The sequence below is a fragment of the Amblyomma maculatum genome, chromosome 5, assembly GCF_055883805.1.
Source record: "Amblyomma maculatum isolate TAMU_Amacu chromosome 5, ASM5588380v1, whole genome shotgun sequence".
Lineage (NCBI taxonomy): Eukaryota > Metazoa > Arthropoda > Arachnida > Ixodida > Ixodidae > Amblyomma > Amblyomma maculatum.
Window position 1 is genome coordinate 68,317,492 of NC_139348.1, and position 24,368 is coordinate 68,341,859.

A 24,368-nucleotide genomic window follows, 5' to 3' on the forward strand; every position below is an offset into this window, starting at 1 on the left:
ATTAAAATGAATAAAGAAATAAATGTAGGCTGATTATATTTTCAAGTTTTCAGGAACTAAGTGAAAATGGTTGCTCCATGACCAGGCCAGCTGCAGGAATACAGAAGAGTAATTTTTTCGTCAATAGTTTAGTCAGGGTGAAGATGATGATGACGATTATTGTAAGCGTGTTAAAGGTACGTAATGCTTGGTACTGCCCGCTTAACTTGTATGACGTCGATGAATTTTGCAGGAACTCTGTTTAGAAACGAACCCTCGGGGTTTAAACGCACTGCCAAAGGTTGTGCATGTCATGTTTAGGATAAGCACGAGTAATAAAAGGGTGCATTGCTCATAATGTATATCGTTTTGGGCTGCTTCGAACAAGGCCTAGGAATTTCCATGCCATCTACCTCAGCATGTAGCATTAGCCTGCGCGCTATTTTGATGTTACGCGCACAGTGCTTCAGCTTACAGGTCTACGTCGAAAGCGGATACGCAATGAATGCTATCTGCCAAAAGCTCGCTTGAAATAACTAAGGGTGTGATCTTAAGTTTGAAGCGGTTCAAGTCAATAAAGCAGCAGTTCTGTAGTGGCCCCCTAAAAATTTTAATTCCGCTTCTGCAGCGCAAGTAGTTGCTAACCGCTCATCTGAAATACACAACTTAAGAGGGGCTTCCAAATTGTTTCTAGCCCTTTATATTACTGCTACTTTGTTTCCATTTTTGTACAGAAAATAGCCCCATGCGAATTTCATTTACAACGATGTGACTGTTTCTTTGCCACTACACTGGCAACAAGTACACAAATTCAATTTTAAAACTTAAGACAATGAATCAGAGTAATTTAGAATTAATTTTATAGAAACGACATTAGCTTGTGGACGAGGAGAAAACTTTATTCAGGAGAAATTGTAGTATTCTTTCTTCGTGAGAGGGCGCTTCTCCTCAAGCCGCCCCAGGGGTGGTCGTCACTCGATGGCGCTCGACGACCTCCTTGGCCCAAGCCGTGATGGCATATTGCCGGCCTGAGTCAGACCTAAGCAATGCGGCCTCCCACTGTTCCGAATCGGTAATCTGCAGGCCCTCCGGCGGTTGGCTGGTTTCACGTTTAAACATGATGTGTTCTACATCTTCCCTCTGATCCCCACAAAATGAACGTGATGGGCTGTATTCGCCTGGATATCATTGAACTAATTTATGTGGATTAAAGCACGTAATTGTCTAAAGTTTTCTGAGTAGTGTTTGTAGTGAATTTGTTGAGCGTAGGGTGGGGTTCTGGATATTTCAGTCTGTTGCTTTTATACCAATTCGTAATTTCTTTGTACGTAGGGTCTCTCTCGCGAGCCCATCCTAGCTCGGGGTAACACACCTCCCGGCCTACGACGAATCCTCGGGCATAATGGTGCGCCGCCTCGGTTTCAGGGTGACCCGCGTGCGAGGGGACTCACAAAATTTTGATCGAACGCGCATTTTTATAGCGATCAAAACAATTCAAAATTTCGGCTGCTGGTAGATGAATTCTACCTTTTGCGAAATTTCAAATGGCTCTTTTCTAGTCGCTAAAGATGAGTTTGGAGTTAGTCGTGGCAATCGCCAGAGCTACAGCTGCCTCTTCTGCCTCCTCTGAGGTTCATGATTGGTTCATTGATGCTGAATTTTGTAAGTGATATATGTGATCGACCAGTGCCTGGGCATAGGCTCTCTTATCTCCGTATTCTGCCGCGTCGATATACGTCGTTTGTGGTAGATTACAATAGCATTTCTCTGAGGATTGGGTTCTTGCTACCCGATTCTGCCGGTGGAACTCCGGGTGCATGTTTTAAGTTAGTGGTGGAACTTCCAGTATTTGGTGTATTCAACGAGGAACCGACGTTACCTGGCAGTGTCTACCCATGTTGTGTATGTCGGTCTTTTGTATTCTGTTGATGCTGCGGTCAGCCGCTCGTACTGCGCCGTGAGGTGCACTTCGGACATTTCTTCTAGTGTGTTATGTATTCCCAGTTGCTTGAGTTTCTCGGTAGCCGTGCTAATAGGAAGACCGTGTGCCGTTTTGGAGGACTGCCGAAAATGGAGTCGATCGTTTTTTTTTTCTTTGGCCTGTAGGAATAAGTAAGGTGTGGAATATATAATGTGGCTGAGAACGAAAGCTTGCACAATTTTTAGTGTCTCCTTTCCTTTCATTCATCTTTCTTTGTTTGATATCCTCCGTATATGGAGAGATATTTGATTACTTATCATTGGGAGTTTTTGGATTAAATCGGTGTTTATGCCGTTTGAGTGAATGTACAAACTCAGTATGCGTAACTTTTCTACTCTCGGGATGGTGACATGATCCATATGTGTGTTGATGTTTTTTGTATATCTTTTTGGTTTAATGAATAAAAGTTCCTATTTTTGAGGTGAGCATTCCAAGACAATTTTTTCATCTCCTCCATCACCGCATTTGGTGCTTGAAGCAGCGTGTCCTCAACTGTGCCTGCGTGACCCTTGGTTGTCCATAGAGTAATATCGTCGGCATAGAAAGAGTGTTCTAGATCTGCGATTTTTTCTAGTTTGCTTGCCAATTTTATTAAAGTGATGTTAAAGAGAAATGGGGACACTGCTGAGCCTTGCGGTGGGCCCCTGTCTCCTAGTGGGGATTTGTTAGAATGAATGGATCCTATTTGAATTTCTGCTGTCCTAGCTGTTAAGAAGGTCTTGATATAATTATACATCCTGCCGCCCACCTGCAGCTCGAAGAGGGCAGCCATGATAGCTTCCTGGTTAACCATCATCATCAGCAGCAGCAGCAGCCTGACTATACCCACAGCATGACGAAGGCCTCTCCCGTATTTCTCCAATTAATCCGGTTCTGTGCTAGCTGCATCCACTTGACCCCTGCGACCTTCTTAACCTCATCCGCCCACCTAACTTTCTGCCACCCCCTGCTACGTTTTCCTTCCCTTGGGATCCAGTTTGTTACCCTCAGCGACCATCGGTTATCCTCTCTTCGCACTACATCTCCTACCCATGCCCATTTCTTCTTCTTAATTTCCACTAGAATGTCAGTAACTTGTCATTTCTCTGACCCACTCTGCACGCTTTTTATCTCTTAATGTTACCCGTACCATTTTTCGTTCTACAGCCCTCTGCGTTGTCCTCGACTTAAGTAGAACCCTCTTGGTTAGCCTCCACGTTTCAGCCCCATAGGTGAATACAGGTAAGATGCAACTGTTGTATACCTTCTTCTTGAGCGATACTGGTAAGCTGCTAGTCATAATCTGCGAGTGCTTGCCAAATGCGCTCTATTCCAATCTTATTTGTCTTGTTATTTCCTTTTCATTGTCCGGATCTGCGGTTACTACCTGTCCCAAGTAGTTACCGCACGTTCAACGTTATCCTGGTTCATGTTATCAAAACCTTTTCTGAGGTGAAGAGCTAATATGGCTCTTAGCCTGTTATCCATCTCAGGTGCCATTACTTCATGTTTAATCCTTTACATTGTGTTGTGAGTAGAGTTTGTGGGGCTCCCTCGCCCCTCATGGCCTTCAGAACTGCGTGGGCTCCTTCCATCCCGTCTTGGTGCGCGCGGAAGCAGGGCAACTGCGCATGTGCAGACTTTATCGCGGAGTGTGAAATGTGCTCGACTCGAAAGGGAGTCGTAATGAGGACAGCGGGAAGCCAAGCCAGGGAAGGCCAAGACCGCGCGGCTGGGCCGCGGTCATGCTGTCAGCGAGCGGCATGATGCATCATGGGTAAACGCGGACGGCGGAATGGACCCCTATTAGGATGAAGACGGAAGAAGCGTTACGCTGTTTGCGTGAGTTGTTGCCACGCGCGTATCATGTATCTGGTACCACTTGGAGCGATTCTGCCGTACCACATCCCCATATTCGCGTCCTAGTTTGTTTTGCCTTGCCGCGCCGTGTACGAGCACATTCCCCTTTCCTTTTGTAATCATGGCGTAGCGATGCCGCATGCCTCGATTGTATACTTCGCCCCGCAACGCCTTCCGATATTCCATCGTTCCAAAGTGTCTTTTTGTTCACCCAGAATAAACCGGTGTTTTTGCACGAACTGCGGATCTGTGACTCGTCGGGCGAGATTATTTCTCGCGGACCCGTTTTCTAGAAGGCAGATCCTTTAAGTTTTATTAATGCAATATTATTATGGGTATTGCTGACCCAATTTTTTATATTTGCCCCTTTTTATCTACATCTCCTACCATTTACCTTGCAACAATTCCACTGCAACATCGGTGCTCCTGCTAACTTATTTCTCAGCACTGCAGCGCAAGCCCGTCGCTACTCACCACGTGTGGCCTCCACGACAAGTCAGGGTTCCACGCACCCGCACGTCGGACGGCCCCGGTGGCCAAAGATGCCCAGCACGCTAGAAGCAGCAAGGGTAACAACTCGCACCACTTCATTGCCTGCAACGAACACAAGGGAGTGAGCAGTGTGGAATATCGTTTACGGCATTTAAACTCGACTGTGACTTGCGTATCCGCTGTCAATACATATTTCCCTTCAGACATAAACTACATACCAATAAACATATTGATGGTGCTGAAAAGATTCAATAATACGCATTTTTTTATTTTTTTTATTTAAGCATACTGTAAGCCTTGGTAGGCTCTTACAGGAGTGGGTGAGTTGATGGGATCGTTATACAAAATGAAAAACATCAGACGCATGCGTGATTGCTCTCAACTTGAGCGTTCAATTCCACGGATAGACGCATGTACTTGTGGTCTTGATGACCTGTGAAGAGAGTGTTGTGGCCTTCTCCACCGCTATGTCATTTGCCGCCGATTACAAAGTTAGTAAACCTATGGTATGAAGATGCTCTCTTTTGCGCTTATTAGTCACTCCTCTGAAGCGCACGTACCAGACCGCCTGATTCTTGAAGAAAAAGAAACTCATCCCTCTTTAAAAAGCGCGATGGAGATCTTGCTTTCCGATGTGGCATGCGTAAGCACCTAGCACACCTGGTTGTCTTTCGCGTTTGCACTCAACAGCGTAGATTAGGACCACAGTGGTTTCAGGAACCTTGACTGCGATCAGGTGCAGAGTATGGTAGCAGATGGGAACAGCAGATAGAGCATTTCACCGGGACTGCAAGTGGTCATTCCGACGCACAGAGGTCTCTAAGCCAAACATTTCGACAGATTTGCTGACTGGTTGGGTTAATAGCTATGCACCCTTGAAGAAGGAGCCGAGCCGGTTCCGAAACGCCGGGCTTTTTATAATACAAAAATGATGGTTGGAGAAATTTCAAGTATCGCTTAGAGGTCTCTAATGTATTTTGAGTATCGCAAAGAGAATGCCATCTGAGTTACTGATAGACTGCAAAATCCAGAGCTCTCAAGCGATGCTTTAAACTGGGGCTAACTAGCGTCAAACCATCTTGACGTCAAGGTGCGCTAACAAGATACAAAGGAAAGCAGCAAAAAACGGAAGCACTTGTCCCTAGTGTTGTCCCTCTGTATTTGTTAGCGCCCCTCGACGCTGTAGAAATTTCGCTGAGATAAAGCTGTGTTTTCTTCCTTATTTACCGTCAACTAATAAAGATGCTGTCGGAGGAGTGAAAGCGGCTACTCTGAGTAGCAAACATTCAAGGCGTCCTTAAAAATTTGAATAACTGATTAGTTGAGGTCCTCGAACAAATGAGTACATTCCTTGTGTGCGTTATTGTTTTCTATGGCATATGATGCTTCACGCCTCAAAGCGGCACATAGCCTCTAGAGATCGTAGAGAAGGTCTGAGAAAGAATCCTGATCGCTTGGGATTTTCTACCCATCACTGACCGCAGACTGCATTGGCAAGTTTTCTACATCTTTCCTCCTGCTAAGTGCGAATACCGTGCGGCATGTATGAAGTTTCACTTTTTAGGGATCTCCAGCCGAATTGCAAATTTTCTCCAAACGAACAGTTCAGCAGGTGTCGCACCAGAGCGAACGTTTCGAGAAATTATGCGATAAGTGCAGGCCAGGTAAATGGAGCTAACTCTACGCCTGTCAACGCATAGTGCAGCTCGCTGACACCTCTTTGAATTAGGAGCTTACATTACCAGCGCACCACGACCGCTACAGATTAATACTGTGCTCCACTGGCTTGATTTATGGGGTTTAACTTCCCAAGGTGACCCAGGCTATGAGACACGAAGTATGGAGGGCTCCAGACGCGCTGGCCTCTGGCTTGTTGTCGCTAAATGGCTGCGCGGTATGCTGCATTAAGGCTTGTTTATTTTTACTCTAATCCGCATGCTTGCTTCTATCTGCGCCCTTGATGGATCTGTTGATGCAGGCCAAAAATAAGAATTATCGAAAGCAGGCGAAGCACACCAAGTTGCTTGCAGACGCCCGCGAAGTGTCAATGTGAGACCGTATGTTGCAAGATTACGAGCTAACATAACACTCATCTCATTTCTACACCCGGATTGTCAGCAGAACGCAGTAATATTTTCTAGGTCAGTGTTCAAGTTTCCGCACACGAAGTTTGTTACAGAAACCCCGCTAGCTTATCTGTACAGGAAAACCTGACCGCCGAGTTATTTCATTCGAAGTAACATTTTATACTCGCTTAATTACACTAGCATGGAGTTTTACCCGTTCTTTTTGAAATAAGCATGCTCTGGACATAAATGTTAATGACAGTTTTCATCACTGTTTCTAAACAAGCAATTTAATTTATTACCAGCTGCTTCAGTCTATGGCTCCATCCAAAATCTCACGTACAAAAGTAAAAGGCTTTCATGGAAACAAATTATTCGGGGCCCAGGTGTATGAATCAGATGTGAACTCTGAAGGAAAATGTGAGCAAAAGAACGTGTTGTGTTAAAAATATTCTTTGGATACACAAACGAACAGCTTGGATTTTGTCGTGCATTTGTAATCCTAATATACGTCGAATTCATTGTCGTCAGCGTCGCTTCCTTTAAACTGTTTTACACATTTTCCCTGAACAATCCCTTTACACTGCCTCTGTTGTTGCTCTGGGCATAGGCTTGTCGCATACAGATCTGTGCCTCATGACTGAAGTCATGCGACATAAGCGTTTGGGCATAAACTCCACTTTCTTGCACCTAAGCTAGAAACCAACGCTACACTCAGTTCACAATGTATACTCATTAGCAAAAAATGTACCTACATGAACTCGTAAGCTTTAAGAATGGGATGCATGGGTACCAAAAAGCTAGCAATATTCCATCACAGTAAATGTGTCATGGCTCACAAAATGCAATTATTTCAAAGCAGAAACGTTTCATTATATGTGGTGTATTAGCATACTGATTTCTAAATGGCTATTTTGTACCTTCTCTTCTTCCATTCGAAACACATGTATGAAAACAATGTTTTGTTGGAGTAATTAACCAAAACAGTGATCTGTTGCCCTTGGCCCATTTTCGCATCTTCCAGTGCAAAGATGAGCCCACTGTTTTTATATGTTCACTAAGAAATCTGGTATCATGAAAAAGAATAGAAACCTTTTCTTACTACTTTATGTCCTCAACGCAACCTCAAATTGCAGTGAGGGAGGCGGCCTGCTACAACACTCACAAAAATACAACCGTAACCCGTAAATGTAACCATGACCAAACCTGACGTGCCAACTTATCTTCGGCGCACATAAAAATACCCGAAGCTCATTTCGGTAATACACCGCAGCGGTGGACATATAAGCCAGCGCAGTCGAAGCTGTAGACGGCAGAAAGAAATTCTTGATTGAGATACGGACTGTACAAACTCCCCCGGCGGAACGATGCTCTAGATTGTTACATTGCTTTCATCGAAATCGATTAGTGAAACCACGCTCACCACAGCATAACAAAGTGCATGCCAACCAAACTATCCTTTTATTTATAAGGTAATGCTCACTTTGTTTCAATTTCTTGTTTGTAGTATGTGTTTATAATAAACTATACGGAAATGAGTTCGAATGTGAGCCCTATAAGGAAAACAATTTGTTGATAAGTGTATTCAGGAACAGCAATGGGATAAGCTCATTACGGTTTGCTTGGTTTCGTTTACAGAGTTTAATGTCCCAAAGCGACTTAATCTATAAACGGCGTGGCAGTGTTGGGCTCCGGAAACTTCGACCACCTGAAGCGGATTCTTTAACGTGCACAGATATCGCCCGGCACACAGACAGCCTTGTTTTTGGCCTCCATCGAAGAGCAACGGCTACATGTGGGATCGAACTCAGGACCTCAGGAGCAGTTTTGCAGCGTCCTTACCCATGAACCAGCGCGGTAGCTTTGCTATGGTTTTCATTACCCCAGTGAATTCAACGTCTCGCTCGTACATTTTAATGGACCATTTACGTGGCGCGACATTACACGCACAGTGTTCGGCCAGTATGACAGACGACATAGCGCAACTCTTAGCAAGGCGTTACTCGGTCCTGAGCCCCTGTACACTTCAATCGGTCAAAGGCTTTAAAAACGAGTGCTCAACAAAAGATAATATCCACCACTTAGGCATAAAATTTTACAATTTTGATTATTTTATAAACTATCTTGTAGATTTCCACAGCTATGAAACTCTGTGTTGCACCCGCCGCTTCGCCACTCTTTCCGGCGTCTTAATTATTTAGGTTAAAAATGCATAAAAGCCTCCACAAACTCGTTTAATTAATATTCTCTTCCTGGCAGCATTGCATTATAGAATTAGCTGCCCAATTTTATTGCCACTGAAAGAGAACCAAACAAATTCAGACATAGTAGATAACAACACCGCGGAAACGACACGACAGAGGCGAGGAGACAAGCCTGGGTGGTACTAATGACAAACATTTAATGTTGTTTTTACCTCCACCACCGAAGCAGTGGCCCAATAAGTAAAGTGTGAACATTTAATGAAGACACACTTGAGTTATATGGATCAGACGCGTGTAATCTGCCAGCATTCACAAACTGGACTGGTGGAGACATGAGCATACAAAGCAATTGCAAATGTCAATATAACAGTCGCAACGTAGATGACACGAAAGCCACTAAAATAAGACGAAATCAACCTTAAAGTGCGCGGAAACACGAGAAAGCAATTCAACATAATTGAACACGATTCAGCGTAACCAATCGTTTTGGAGGTACGCACCAAGCACCCGGCAACAACTCGATTTTGTTTCCAGCCATTCTAAACTTGTAAAACTTGTATCGCTATAGATTGCTATAGAAGTCCTGCACACACAGCCTGCACACACGAAGTTAGCTCAAGCTTTAAAACAAAGTGGTATCGGTGCAGGAAGGCTGGTTTTTCTGGAAAATATACTGGTGTACATTTGCAACCGGTTAATTTAAAAATGATGCCAAGAAGAAAAAGTAGCCGAAGAAGATACTTTGAAGAAAGATAAAGTGGCAATACTCCCACATGTGCGTATGCTTTCTTCCACATGAAAAACACTACCGAAGAAGTTCGATGGAAAGGTTTTGTTTTTGTTTTCCACTTCAGACAAATTTAGCAGGACTCCGGCTTTACTAAAAAGGAAAAAAAAATTTAGTGATTGCGATTCTGAAAGGTGCGGCGTGCGTCACAGCACACAATACACGCAGTGCAGGATCGGTGTGCTTTACAGAGTTCCGTTTTTATGTGACCCTTTTTACGTGAAACAAACAGGAAGATGCTTCAACGAACGACTATTGGAGCACCGAAATTCACTGGTAAGCTCCGGTTCGTCTAAATTATTTACTTAGTACTGCAGAACTTGCCAGTGCACTGCGATTTTCGACAACAATTTGGTGCTGCATCGCCACAAAGACCAGCTTGTATGTGAAATAGTTTGAGTATTATCATATCTCACAAGAAGCAGACTCGAGTATGAGAAACACTACCGTGGCCTTAACTAAGCGCGAGTTAAGGCTGATGGAGCGAGATGGACATCTGGAGATGGTTTTATTTGGTTTGTGGGGTTTAACGTCCCAAAGCGACTCAGGCTATGAGAGGCACCGTAGTGAAGGACTCTGGAAATTTCAGCCACCTGGGGTTCTTTAACGTGAACTGAAATGCACAGCACACTGGCGTCCTGTTTTTCGTCTTCATCTAAAAACGGCCGCAGCACCCGCCCATGCTGGGATTCGATTCCGCACCCTTAGGCGCAGTAGTCGAGCGCGCAATCACTATACCACCACGGCGGGGCGGACATCTGTAAATGAACTTTTATATTTGTGAGTTAAATTTATTTAATTCGATTTTATTATTACGAATGAATTTTTACGGTGTTTAAGCTTCTTTCTGAAGTAGAGAAGTTGCAAGTTAGCACATTTAATTCTCTTCCATATCTGGTCCTCTGTTGAAATGCCCTCTTACGTCATACACAATTTTTCATCCCCTTTGTTTCGCCACTATTTTTTCTCCTCAGAGAATTATATTGTACCGCTTATTGTTGCGGTGGCTCTGGCATTGTTCTCTGATATGCACTGCAACCCTTCTATTATCCTTATCTCGGTGTTCTGTGCTTTGCTCACACAGACCTTGCTCATGCGCTTAATTCCTAGAGCGGCTCGAATAGCCGGCGATAATTTCAACGTCTTTTTTCACCTGAAGGCATACGCAATAAAGCTGTAATAAATTTCATATCGAAGCTATTGTAAGCGCTGAAATAGGCCAGCTGGAGATGGCGTCGGCCGCTTGCAATATGTTAATGTAAACTTGTACGCATCCCTTGCATAACAGAGTACCCGCGCTATTACTGTGAACTTGCACCAGGTAGCTATGAATGGCTACAAACATTAATATGCAATTGAACTGACCTGTAGGGCCAAACGTCAACAGTAGGTGCTATTTCTTTCATTGCTCATTGGCTGACAACAATTGTTCATCATATCCGTTTGGAAACTTACGAAAGACTCTACTGCATTCATTATAGGTATTTGTGTGTGATACGGCTCGATAGCGCGTAGAAACAAGTCACTTTTTTTTTCCTGGAACCACATTTGCGTCACGCAGGGTTCGCTTCAATGGAAACACAAGTGACACTGCAGAGTGCACTACGATAACCGCCGATAGCCATCCAAGCAGACAAAAGCACCGGTCCAGTATCAAGTGGTCAAGCCAGTAGGTTCAGATTTCATTTTCCGCATCTCCTCTTATCTAATGTAGTACGCACAGCTACAAAGGCGCCAACCCAGTGTCGCGTTTTTCTGGCTGCTCGGTTATTGCAAAAGCGTAAAAGTGAAGAACAAAGCACTCAACAAACCAATTTTAAAATGTACACCGGATGTTTTGCCTTCAAGATGATCGCGGTCAGTGACAGCGGCGATGAACTAGAGAGGAAAAGCCTGTCAGGCACTCCTCCGTTGCCCGAGATTGCCGGGCCTGCACAAAAAGCGGCGATTAACAGTGCACATTTCTCCTACTGGCTTATTGTCTCCTTTTACTCCCTTTTCTCCTTCACCTTTAATTCTTTCCTCCCTTTTCTGCTAGTTCAGAGCACCAAACCTACGTCCTTGATCCTGAAACTCCCCGCCTTTACATCATGTATTTCTCTTTTTTCCCCTTGCCCCCTTTCTCGCTGATTGCTTCGTGTGCAAATTTCTTGGACCGTATAACCATCTTCATCATCCCAAGTCAAAAATGCCTGCTGCCCCACAACCTCATCTGCTTGTATATCCAACCAATCCATGCTCTTTTTCGTCTGCAGCCGTCTCTTCTCCAGGTGCGTAATGTTTAGATGTAATGGCAGCTGAAAAAGATTTTGTTTAAACAGCATACTGCTTGCCATATTTCTTGTAGCCTGCTCGCCACTTTTTGCTACTCTTGGTGTACCGCACATGATTGCAGTCCATCCCGTATGCGGAAGGTTGAACTTCTGCGCGGCGGCAACACTGAATTTGTCGCTTTCATTTACGCCAAGATAAACTCAAACCCGAAAATTATGAATTCCGCGCATTTTTTTCCTCCTTCATTATATTCTGACCGAGAAGAATATAAGCGGTGTACAGCGTGCAACGAAGGCGAATTTATTTATCTGAAGCAAGTAATGACCGAAACTCGCCGCTATGTTTCGTCTTTAAGCCTGTTAATATTTCTTACACATGAACGCACAGAGAATCAGAAATAACACATCGGTGTTCATGTATTCGGCGTTTTTGAATTTTCTTTTTGTGGACGTGTCTGTTTGAACTCCAAGTTTTAGACATCCAAAAATGTACAATCATAAAGAGAAATTGATGGCGCAATGAAGCATGACATAGCAAAGTAGAGTTCTGGGCTAGTTGGTAATACATGATAAGTGGGAGGCTTAGCGCGGAACAGACAAGGACAAAAGAGGCACACAGGACGAGCGCTCGTCCTGTGTGCCTCTCTTGTCCTTGTCTGTTCCGCGCTAAGCCTCCCACTTAGCATGACATAGCAGCTGACCAAACAGTTTTATTATTTGAAAACAAATAAAACACTACCAACATTACCGACATTGTAAATCGCAAATAGAAAATAAACACCACGCGACTGAAACCGCAAAGGAAAGTGGGACGAAGTGCAACACAGGTCACAACGACACAATTTTTCACAGATCATCTGCTAATCTTCAAACGTTTGGAGTCTATGTTAGCTTCATATTTTTCAGATAGTACCAGCCACTTCTCTAACATAATCGTGCTTAAGGTTTCTTTGATTGCTTCGTCCAGCAGACAAAACCTTGAACGAGAACGAGGTAAACGGAAAAACCGTCGAAACGGCGTCAAATCCTGCAGACTAAATTTCTGAATCTACATTCTTCAATAATTCTGGCGTCTAGATTTCGAACACGTATGTAGTTACTGCCATTGGTTATTTCTCTGGGCTTCAGCGATGTGTGGGAGTTTTGACAAATGACTTACCACTATGGTTCATATAGAGAACGTGCGACTTCGAGACGATCTGGAGGAATTTAACTGAAAGTAATGTTCTCTTGCTCGCTCTGAAGTGTTATCTTTACTTTCCCGCATGCTAGGATAGTCTGAACGCACGAAAAAAGAACACTAAGTGCTAACTAGAGCACAGAAGCCATGAAGAAAGCTCTGGGGACACTCGAACAGCGCCAGTGCAATTAAGCAGCGTAGTGTTTTCCAACTAGCTCACCACGAATGAAGATGCAGAATAGACTTTATAGAGCGCAACTGCTGAGAAATATTTCCAATTCAGCGTTGAAAGCTTTCTGAAAAATCGCCGTTCTGAAAAGTAAGTCCAGTTCAGTCGTTCAGTCGTGTCCGACTCTTCGTGACCCTATGGACCATGTCACGCCACGCTTTCCGGTCTCTCACTATCTTCCTAACATCACATAACTTCATCTGCAGCAGCGTGCTGTTTATTTCTCGGTCCTACACTCACATTCAACGCCTTTTTCACGCCCGGTCCACGAATAAAACCGAATTGCGGGCTAATTAAAGGCGGCAAACCCAAAATGTAGCCCCTTGCTCTGACGCTAAGAGAGGAAAAAAATATTTCAAGAAAAGGGGAAAACTTATACACGCCGCCTAACTAGGCTAGCAAATTTAGATGTCATGATCGGTTGTCACAAAACAGTGTTGGTCCTTCCAGTAGGCTCATGAAATATATTAGATATCGGTTAAGAGATTACAGATTTCATTGGTGGCGAACATAAGAAATAAATCGATTTTTAAAAGCCGTGTTGTGTTGCCTCCTACATTATTTTTGCTCAACGGCGCAACCAATCGAGAGAAAAAAAAATCTTTTCCAACTTAAAAAAATTACATTCTTCACATTCCGCAGGACTTTTCAAATTTTTTGAACATGATGTCACGTTAACTGAAATTAATTCGAGCGTATTTGTTTCTAAATATTGTTCTAAATATATGAGTGAAAACATACAAGGATTTACATTCTTCTTTCTGTGCCATTTGCCGCAATCACTCGCAATATTTTTGACATTATCTAATTGCATTGAACGTTTTTATTATTTTTTTCACGGACAGATGAACATTTTTTTTTGTAATATTGGTTGCATTTATCGAAAAGGTGCCTGTCTACGGAGGTCGCCTCAATAGTTTTAGCATCTAAAGCATAGTGCTACAAAAATGCTTACGAGAATTCCTCTGACCAGTCGAGAGCTGATTTTAGAGGGCCAGTGTAAAAACTTCAAGTGAAAAAGTAGAAGACTATATCCGCGTGGTTTCTTGTTCGCACTCACTTTTTTCAAATAATCACCTCAAGCCGCATTCACTCCAAGTCATTTACACAAACGATCTGTCGTTCGGCAGACAGGAGGGATGATTTCACAACTTCATGTATTTCCAAGTACTTGCTGCCATGCCGCCCTCTAAGGTGGACATCGGGGCATTACTAAAACGGAATTATCGCGTGTCTCCTATTGAAGGTAGTAATTTCATGGTTAAGGTTTCGCTTAGAAACAGGGTGGTCCATACTACAAGCTCACAGCAGTCAAAAGCTCCTCCGCGATCCGCATCTGCACACCAGCTCCTGACTGCTATAGACGCAGAAGCTTCCAGGAGCAAGACAGATTTTCATGTAGAATTTCACAATAAAGTAACTTTTACGTTCAAAAATTTACAGGCTTTTATTGCGGCTGTCCTGGATTTCCCCACTCAGCTTTTACAACGTTTAATGAAAACAACGTAACAGCTCAAAGGATTTTCTTTATTCGCAACCCTAGCCCATCTGGGACATTGACCTGTATCAGGAGCAGAAAAAAGATATCTTGCTCGATGCGCGACCGTGCAGCTTATCAAACGGCACGAAAGTCCACTTTTTCTATAAACATTTTAAGGATTACGACATAGCGTAGCATTAACACATCTCTTGATCCCGAACTGCTTAACGACTTATTTGCTAAGTTTCCAGGTGGTACAATGGATGTCGAGTGAACAATAATTTATATAAAATTGTTTGCAATGTCTTTTTCTAGAAGCCCATGTCATTTACATTTGAAGCACGCGTTTTACTTTTGCAATTTAGAAAGTGTAACTAAATTGGAATCCTCATCTTGTTCAGCATTCATACTATTAGCCTATATTAGAAACATTAGAATCAGCCCAAAAGAAATTAGTAAATAAGTGTATTTCAACTTTCTGGACTACCCACTTTTTCACATTATACAGCTTCAGGTCTCACAGCCCTATTATCTCGCCGCAACTTAGAACGTTTGAAGTTTTCGTCCACTGTGGTTTGCCCTAGCAACTTCCTTCATTGAATATATTTTGGAACTCTAAAGAGCCTTCTGTTGCTAAATGTTCCCCAAGACTGAACCATTCCCCTTTCTATCACTTCTGCCGGACGAAGCAAGAACCTCGGGCACGAAGTGTCCGGAACAAATGCAGCTGTGGATTTCCACAGGAAGGCCCCAACACTGACCCGGGCTCCGATCGCACCACTTTTGACGGTGGCAAGCCTCGCCTAGTCCCGGTTTAGTGCCATTTCTGCTTCTGGAGCCCAGGGCGACCTGTTCAGTCCTCAAAGCCAATCCTTTTTCCAAGGTTACGGATCCACTCTGCCGCCTTCCCTTACCTACATTTTTCTAGAGACTAAAGGATGTTAACCTTGGAGACCTGCTGCAGATATGGGCACAGTCCAGCACGAAAACCACACTCTCTAACTAGGATGTTCAAGGGTCGACAGTCCTTTGAACCTCGCTTGACAGGGCCCATGAAAAAGCTATACGTACTCTTTCAAGCAGTCCTCTCAAGAGTGATGCAAGCGCAGAACTGAAATATCGGTCGCAGCAGCAACGGTGGCATTGCCGCGCTGCACTGAAGATAGGGTGCACTAAAAGTGCGGCGCAGTAGATATATCAACATATTCTCCGCGCCGGCAACGTGAGAATTGCACAGAACAAAAGGCAGGATAATGCTTTCGGGCAGTTCACAGTGTTCACAAAGCCAGTGGTTATCAAGATCACAAACACTCTGCTTTCTCTTCATTATGAAAACTCTACAGTCCGTTTTAGACTGAAAAGAAAGGGAGTGTTTGTGATCTTTATAACCACTGAAATAATCCAACAACACTTCACGACATTGATCCAGAGTTCTTTTCAGCGCAGGGCACATTTTGTGGCCAAAAGGCTGACTTATATCATACGGGCTTGTCAACAAAATACCAGTACTGACATAATAGATCAGCCAACGTGGGAAGACTGGGAGGCGGTCCTGACCGGCTCGGACCTCAAGGTACAACGAGCCCTCTCCGAAAGAGCACGGGCAGCGGCTTTTACCAACAGTGCCCCTGACTAGGAACCCGATCAGCTTTCCCTTATTCTAAGCTAATGTGGCTTTCAATAAACGTTTTCATCATCATCATCATCATCATCATCTTCTTCTTCTTCTTCTTCTTCTTCTTCTTCTTCAGTCTGAAAGAGCGCTCTTTGTCGGGCCTTATCACTGTTATCCTTTGCGCTTGTTTCTTGATTTTCACCCTAATACAGCTAAATTTCATTAGTTTGAAAACTCACTTTCTGTAGTTACCCGGATGTTATAAGCAAGTGGCAAGATCATTCAGAAAATCGTCGGCACTGCTTGCACGCAAGTGTAAAAACGCGTGCTCTTCAGCCTACCGTGAGGATTGTTCTTGCTCTCTTCCTACCCCTTTCCCCGTGCTTCAGGCAGGTTGTCGCGATATTTCTGCGTAAAATATGACAGCGCGTCCGCACTTTATCTTTGAAAAACATGGCGAAACCACAACAGATGAGTACGAGGTCAGAGAAGCGCAGTACGACACGCGTTCTTCTATGTAGAAAAATACGCCTGCATGCATCACTGCAGTTTTGAAAGGGCTGTGGCCAGGCAGTTATAAGATCGCCTGTGCGCGGATCGGCGTGGTGAAACTCATGATATTTAGAAACTAAACGCCGGAAAGTACATTTGTGATATACGATGACATATCATGCAAAAAACCACAAAGAAAAATTGACCAAACGTAGGAGCTCAAATGTACAGACTCGTAAGCTGCAGAAAGAGATAAAGGGCATTAAAAGATGCCTTTTGGTGCTCTTGTGTAGAACATGTGCCTCGGATCCGACGTCAGACTGCTCTATGCTCTGTGTGTGTGCAAGACCTAAGCTAGCCAGGTTTCCTCAAAAATTGCTCATTGCTGGGTTAAACGTATTTGACTTAATGAAGTTTAAGCTCCAGGGCAGCGTGTGCCTTTAACACTGGTCTGTTTAGGACTTTTGCCATTACCTGAAAAGAATGTTTCAGGAAACATTGCTTCCCGTGTCTTCGAGAGCTATCAGAAAGTGGGAAGTCCGAGCTCATTAGTTACGGCAAGGAACTTCAGGAAGTATCGTATACATTCGAACAGTCATAAAAAAAACCTTTTTGCGCTGTTATTCGCACTAGTAGAAGTTCAGCTCAAAAACATAAGGACACAGTGCTGAAAAGAGAGAGTCCTAATGTTCTTATTTCTACCGTAAACAATCATTTTTTATATATTATATACCCCAGCATGCAGGACAACATTACCCAGCTAAGGCTATTTCAGTCATTATTTCGGATGAAAATTAACACATTCGACCGAACTGAACAAACTCCAAGGCACAGTTCACGTTCCTGGTTTAAGGAGGACGTAGCAGCCGAGTAATGCCAGTGGCATACCTTGTGCGGTGGTATAATTTCAAGATCACATTAACCCTCTCATGCATGAATTAAACTTAGTGTATAAAAAAATTATTTATCGCCTAAAAATGTCGCTATATGCCACAAAGATCACAAAAATAATTTAATTCAAGTAATCAACAACATCCTTATTATATTTTTGATGTGTCCCCATATGAGGACAACATGCCGTAAGGTGGTCTAGGTAATTGGCTCAAGTACGCAACAAGTAGTGACAGTGTCAAAAATATAGAGCTTTCATACCAGAACACTGAAAGAGGCAACAAATCACATTGAAAGGATGACGGTGGGTCTTGCATACTATGCTTACGCGCTGTGGAAAGACTCAAAGCACTCTGGACATAGAGAGACGTTGCAGCGACCGCAGAGGTATCTTGTCTTGCTACGGCAGGCAAGACTTCGACAGCGGCTGGCGTACTTCAGGATGCTCTTGCTTGGGAAATGCTGCCCGCCGTCCAACCTTTTTTCCAGCTACACATGGTGAAGCACCCTCTTCTTTAGTGATGGTGGAGGAGGATCGTTGGATGGGCGGCCTCGTCGCTACGAGCTCTGCGCTACTTCACCGCGGAATATGAGCGCCTTGGCAACGCAACTTCGGAACTCAAGTTGGTCCATATATTGGTCCGTGCCTTTGTCCCACCTCCATACAATCCAGGCGTTCACAACTGCCGCTTTTAGTAGGTGGAAGAACATTCTCAAGAAGCCCCTTTTGTTCCGCACGTCATTTCTGTACCTTGCAATCAAGGAATCCATGAGGTCAACACCTCTCATGTGTTTGTTGTATACTTCCACGCAGTATGGCCTGCTGACATCGATTACTTTTCTCTCTTTCCTGTTGAATCTTTTCGTAGTGCCTTCAGGGTCCCGTCCTGCATAGCTTGAAACAACGTGAACAAGCGAGTTATCCAGCCACCTTGTCACCGTGATGTTGCCCGCTTATGTGCAAATGGATGTGCTTCCCCTTCCGAGCGCTTTGAGCTCCTTCAAGGACTTTAGCTTTTTATTTGCTCCTTGCAGACAGTTTGCTCGGCATGTCCTGACAAACAATATGCCGTCCTCTCTCAGTTCCCTGACGAGGGCCATGGATGTGAAGAAGTTATCGGCATAAAGTTTATGATTTTTTTCTTGAAGTCCCTCGGACAGTCTGATGACATCACCCGCCTGCAGAATGCCCAGGCCTGGCACTTCACATGCCCTGACTCCATGCGGCAGTGACACGCTCCGAACGACTGAAGGAATTTTATAGCCGGATAAATAAGTGTCCTCATATGAGGCCCGTATGCATGAGAGGGTTAATTTCATCCCAGATGCCTGGCTGCAATGTTCACACTCACAAGACGGGTGATGCTCGCCTCAGTGAGCATAGTCGTAGGAGTGGACACAACGAAAGGGTAATCCCTACCCTCCACGATGTTTCAGCATACTTCCCTTCCCCTACCCCCCGATAATTACTTGCTAAACTCCCACTTCTGTAATTCTCCCACTAAGAATGGCTCGCGCTTTTGTTTTAGACAATGTGTCAAGACAAATAACGTCCAGCGACTTCAAGCTATCAGGTGAAGTTATGCCTAAACAGCATTTCGAAGCCAGAACTGATTCTTACTGACCGGAAGCCTCAAGTGGCTCACGGAGCTTACTTTGTACCAGTGAAGGGCTGATGTGATATTTTTTTTCTTTTGAGTACAATGTATATGGACGTTTTATCCCCAGAGGCACTGAAGGCATTGCAGAGGCCGACACCACCGTGATGGTTCAATGGTTAGGGCACTAGGCGTCTGCCCCCAAGGATGCGGGACCGAATACCGGCCGCGGCCTCCTCTTTTCAGTGGGGGCGAAAAGCAAGTCACCCGTGTGCTATGCGATGTCAGTCCACGTTAAAGAACCCCAGGTGGTTGAAAATTTCGCAGGCCTCAACTAAGGCGTTTTGGAACGTTAAACCCTACAAACCAAACCATTGCAGAGGCCGGCCAAAACTACACACAAGGAAGCGTTAGTATTACGGTTGCGAGAAGCTCTTTCCTGATAACTCGTGCCACCCACGAAACTTTCGCCGCCACTTCGCTATGCGAACAATAAGAGAGAAGTTCGTTTCTTCGATGGCCAATTGAGAGATAAGCGCGTCGACGTTCACAATGCGTAAATTGCGCTCTTGAAATAAATTACCTTTAACAAATATTGAATTTATTTGTCAGCATTCTTGGTTCTACAAGACGGCGCCGGAACAGCAAGACGACCGCCGTATTCATTGTTTTTTAAACTGCAGGATTTGTGCAATGTCTGCCTCTTTACAAAATACGTAGTGTTGTCGCAAAATACTAGAAGACACAAATTAGCGCTTGTGTGGTTACAATTTTGAGCCTGCAGGTTGATGTGTGAACTGGTTAAATGAAAGTTTGGCAAACTGCAACTTTCATAGCGTGTTTCAGCGCCTTTACCTAGACTATGCTTTTAGGCTCGTCGCCTGTAAAAACATCGCAGAACAATTTTGACATTTTTTACCTATATACTTTATCTCAACGAAAAGCAACCCTTCGTTTCAAGCCAGTAATGATTTAGCATCCACTGAGGTCATGCCTGTATTAACTGCTTTACCCACACCGTTTACTATGCTTGTGAATTCTCAGTAGACCTTGTGCGTATGCGGATTATGCTAGAATGATTGTTAATAAACGTTATAGTTAAACGCAAACTGATAAAAAAGATTTTCGTTATCCATCTACGTTTTTCGCTATGTTTCATAATTATTCAGAATGCGCCGAAAAGCAAGGCTGAGCAAGCGTGCGGTTGTTTGCGCGCGGACTCTCCTTATTGGTATTGTTACTTAAGACCAGCTACTAGAATTAGAGGCAACACGAATCGTAGTACAGTATGCGTCACCCTTGTGTAGAGCGTTCGGTCGGCGCACTCCCCTGCATAAAAATCGGCACCTCATCTCAGTTTCTACTTTTTACAAGCAACTCTTGCATGTATGTATCCACACACACATGTGAAGAAGGTGATCGCGAGCACTTTGTACGAAAATCGTGGACCGATTTCTAATTTCGGTTTTTATTACCGGATGAGCCCTGCGCGAGTGCTCTGCACAAGGGTGAAGTCAACTGTATATGGCTCGATGCGGTTTGGTGGCGCTCTCGAGAAAGAAGAGCTCGCCAGTAATTCTAACAAAACATTACTTAGTAATGTCTATCTAGATCACGAAGTGGCTTGGATTCTCATGGACAGCTAGGAGAGCTGGAACATTAAGCTTAAGCAAGAAACAAGCGGCAGTACTCACTATGAGGTTGCTGCGTCTCAAGGCGAGAAACGAAGTGAGCCCAGAAAGCTGCCAACACCGATAGGCTATCAGGCCGCAGACTGATTGCCGAGAGGCGGTGCCGCGCGCACGTGACGATCCCAGACAGCGACCATGATCGTAGGCTTGTGGAGGCTCGTTGTAAAAAAAACGACAACCAGAGAGAGAAAATTTGGTTCAGCTGGCACGGCATAATTGACGGGAAACGAGTTGTTCGGGGAAAAAAACGAACTGCGAAGACAAGATATGGGCTGTTAAAAATTAGCTCGCTTGGTACACCTCGCGTGAGTTAGTTGTTTGGCAACATTTTTCTCCAGGAATTTTTTTATTCACAGTGGGGGAAAAGTTAGAAAACCGAGGAAAGTGGAGATGAATATTTTATTTTAGCTTATGACCTTTTAGGTCATGGTTTTAGGGCATTCTATTAACATCGCATTATCTTCCGATGAAAGGGTCTTAGTGGCAATCCTAGACAATGGTAAAAATGTAATGACTGGCATTTTAAAAAACCTTCGAGGAGCAGTACGCAAATCTCATTTATTTGAATGAGAAATGTGGTCAAGTGGCTACGAATTATGCAAAACGTTGTCATCAATATTTTAGTATTTACTTATTATTATTCAGCGCAGTCTGCGTGCGTCTTTGTACAGAAACGTTGGCAGTAGCCGTCGAAGACAATTTAATTTTGCATAATTTTCACAACGTGCATGTAGCCGGAGTTATGCCCACCTAGACTAGCAGCCCGAACCTGTAACTACGAATGCGAGATCACGACGTCCGGCCTGAAGATTCTCGTTGGCATGGCGCAGCTGTTGCGAGTATCACTTAGCTGAACACCGAATCTCTCGTCTCTCTTTCTTCTGTGATGTCGGTTTTGGGAATCGTCTTCCTTTAAAAAATAAGAATGTGCAGAGACAGTGCACACATGTAACCCGGTGCTTTCAGTCATCGTTGTTTTTTTGTTTTTTTTTTTCATATCCCGCTAAACCAAGCAATCGCTTTCTAGACGGATTGAGGGGAGTGCTGAGTCGTCAAGCGATTGCTTGTGAAAAAATGTGATAAGACGTGCTACCGCTTTAGACCTTCTCCTATGCTTAGGACGATCGATATCACCCTGATAGCCATGAAAAACACGACTTTTGCTTGTCGCTCTACCTTCTTATCAAGCCGAAAACCCCACACAACCACTGCATGACACGAAGGAATAACCTCCTGCCGAATGTCGCAATCTAGCGTGCGTAATTAGAATGATTGGGCCGAATCATCACAGGTGGCTACCGCAGGCCACTTTTGCTTTAGTACAAAAGAAATGAATGCCACTGCCGACAAGTTTTCTACATATGCAAGCATTCTAAGTGTTGTGATAGGTGGTAAATAATGAATTGTAGTTGACTGTAGAGTTTGCAGGGAAAGTTGTCTTCCCATTTTGCGTCCGCCTAACCACACAAACCCTATACAAGGAAGCTTAATTACTGCCTTTGGTATTTTTAAACATCTGTAAAGTCTAATTTTACAGAAATGCTCACTAACTGCAGTGATAAATACTAACAATATAATTGTAATTTTAAAGATTATAACGAATTTCATTTTCACATTTTATATCCGCCTAGACTCATAAACATTATCGAACAACTTAACTGCGCTAAAAGGACGGGACAAGAGAAGAAGAACAGAGGATAAACGCAGACTAACTGTTTATTGCACCTACGCCTTTAGCATGTAAAGATAAACAGAAGAAGGTTGGGTGTGTCATTAACAGCAAGACTAAGTTTGTGCCTTGTAAATCTGAAGTCATGTATGAGATTCCGCTCAGATGTTTCATGGTGCATGTCGGCCAGACAGGCCGATGTATTACCAAAAGATTGTTGGAGCACTCTAATTCCTTGGATGCAGCGCGTGGACGGCACCTTCATAAGCATTGTAGGGTGTGTAATTGTGATGAGCAGGAATGTATCCCGCTCTTCTGCTGGAATAAGATTATCGGATGTGCGGGGAGAAGAAAAGAGCGGGAAATTCTTGAAGCTTTTGAAATTGCGCGAATAGGTCCTGATAAATGTGTAAGCGAGGCTTCCATTCACTTATACCGTAGAGAGCAAGAATTTCTCGGGCTGACCAGATGATTTTGTGTGTTGGCGTTGTGTGTTGGTGCTCATGCGCGTTGGTGTTGAAGGTAGGAGGCGTCCGTGCAATAAACCAGTTGTTAGTCTGCGTTTGTCCTGTGTTCTTCGCTTGTCCCGTCCTTTTGGCGCAGTTAAGTTGCTCAATAATGCATTACCAACTACCCCCCCCCCCTCGCACTCTGTTAGACACATAAACAATTTACAAAGAAGTTTACTGCTCCTGGTACATTTTTAAAAACCTGAAAAAATATAATTTTAAACATCATGTATGTAATGCAGTAGAACACTAAGAATGAAAAAAAAAAAGTAAATTATTCCCAACCAAGCACTAAAGCGTTCTGCGACCGGGAATTCAATCAAAGAGGTCACTTGATATGCACGCAGTAGATTAATATTCACATGCATGATACACCCTGGCGTTATTCGCGGAAGTAATCGATTCAAGGATGAGTAAAATATTGTACGAAATATACAGGCAGCTTTCTACTGGCTGATATTTGCAGCAGCATGCCACAAGGAATGAAAGCAAGACAGAAAACAAATATTTTCCCTCTTAGTAGCGCCACAACGCATGCTACGCAAGGTCCTGTTCACCCAACATAGAACAAGTAACGGGGATCTTTCTTTGAATATATAAATTTCATTTGAACGGTTTTCAAAGTACTTGGGAGTAGATGTATGGCGTAAAAATGAAAGCAAAGTGTCTAGCCATAATCGTTTGGGCAATGGTGCCACCAAGCCCGACAAGAGTCCCTTCCTTGTAATGGCACCAGATTATTTTGGTGCGGCCCCACTTTCACCGTAGGCTAAACCTCTTCGAATTAGGCTAACACTATTTTCTTATTCACCTTATGGTGCAAATTTTTCCTGTAATAAAGCGCCAAGCTAGAAGAGATGCACATTTCTAGTAAACGTTCGTGCATACGACGGTTCATTTTGGTACTCACCCCACAAAGGCAGCCATACACCCTTTCACGACTTCACACTTGCAACTTGCGCACTCAAGAGATGCAGGGGATGCATCCACTATTTTAGTAATACAAAATTTCTTAAATGTTAAAGCCTATAGACTCATTCTATAATCGGATTGCGTTACGTGCGCCTAGATATTGCGTCTACTCTCGGTCATATTTAACATATTTCTCATGCGGAGTTGGCGTCATCCAAAAAATTGGCCGAGTGCGGTGGTTGACGTTTCCCTTCTATTAAACGCAAACGTTATGTCCCGCACACCCTGTGGTCAAGTGAGCTCCTACATCAGTACCGATAAGTACGTACGGTATTGTCCCATGCCTGCCTTCAGTGCAGCGACCGGGTAATGAACGCTGGGTGACGACATGCCTCAGTCATGCAACTAATATTGCGTGTCCACGCTTCCCTTAAGCTTATAAGACGATATTCCATGCATTGTCTCCTGTAACCTCTGTTCT

The 24,368-nt window shown here is 43.9% G+C and overlaps 1 protein-coding gene across 1 annotated transcript in view; it reads right to left on the reverse strand.

The window, feature by feature from the left end:
* The window catches only part of LOC146188455 (beta-hexosaminidase subunit alpha-like), a 54,078-nt gene extending 33,179 nt beyond the window's left edge, over positions 1 to 20,899 (reverse strand). The window contains exons 1-2 of the mRNA XM_084603780.1: positions 20,801 to 20,899; positions 4,274 to 4,393 (exon numbers count right to left, since the gene is read on the reverse strand). Of these exons, the coding sequence (XP_084459906.1) occupies positions 4,274 to 4,390 (117 nt within the window). The 5' untranslated portion in view covers positions 4,391 to 4,393; positions 20,801 to 20,899. The remainder of the gene's footprint in view (positions 1 to 4,273; positions 4,394 to 20,800) is intronic.
* Between the last annotated feature and the right edge of the window lie 3,469 nt (positions 20,900 to 24,368).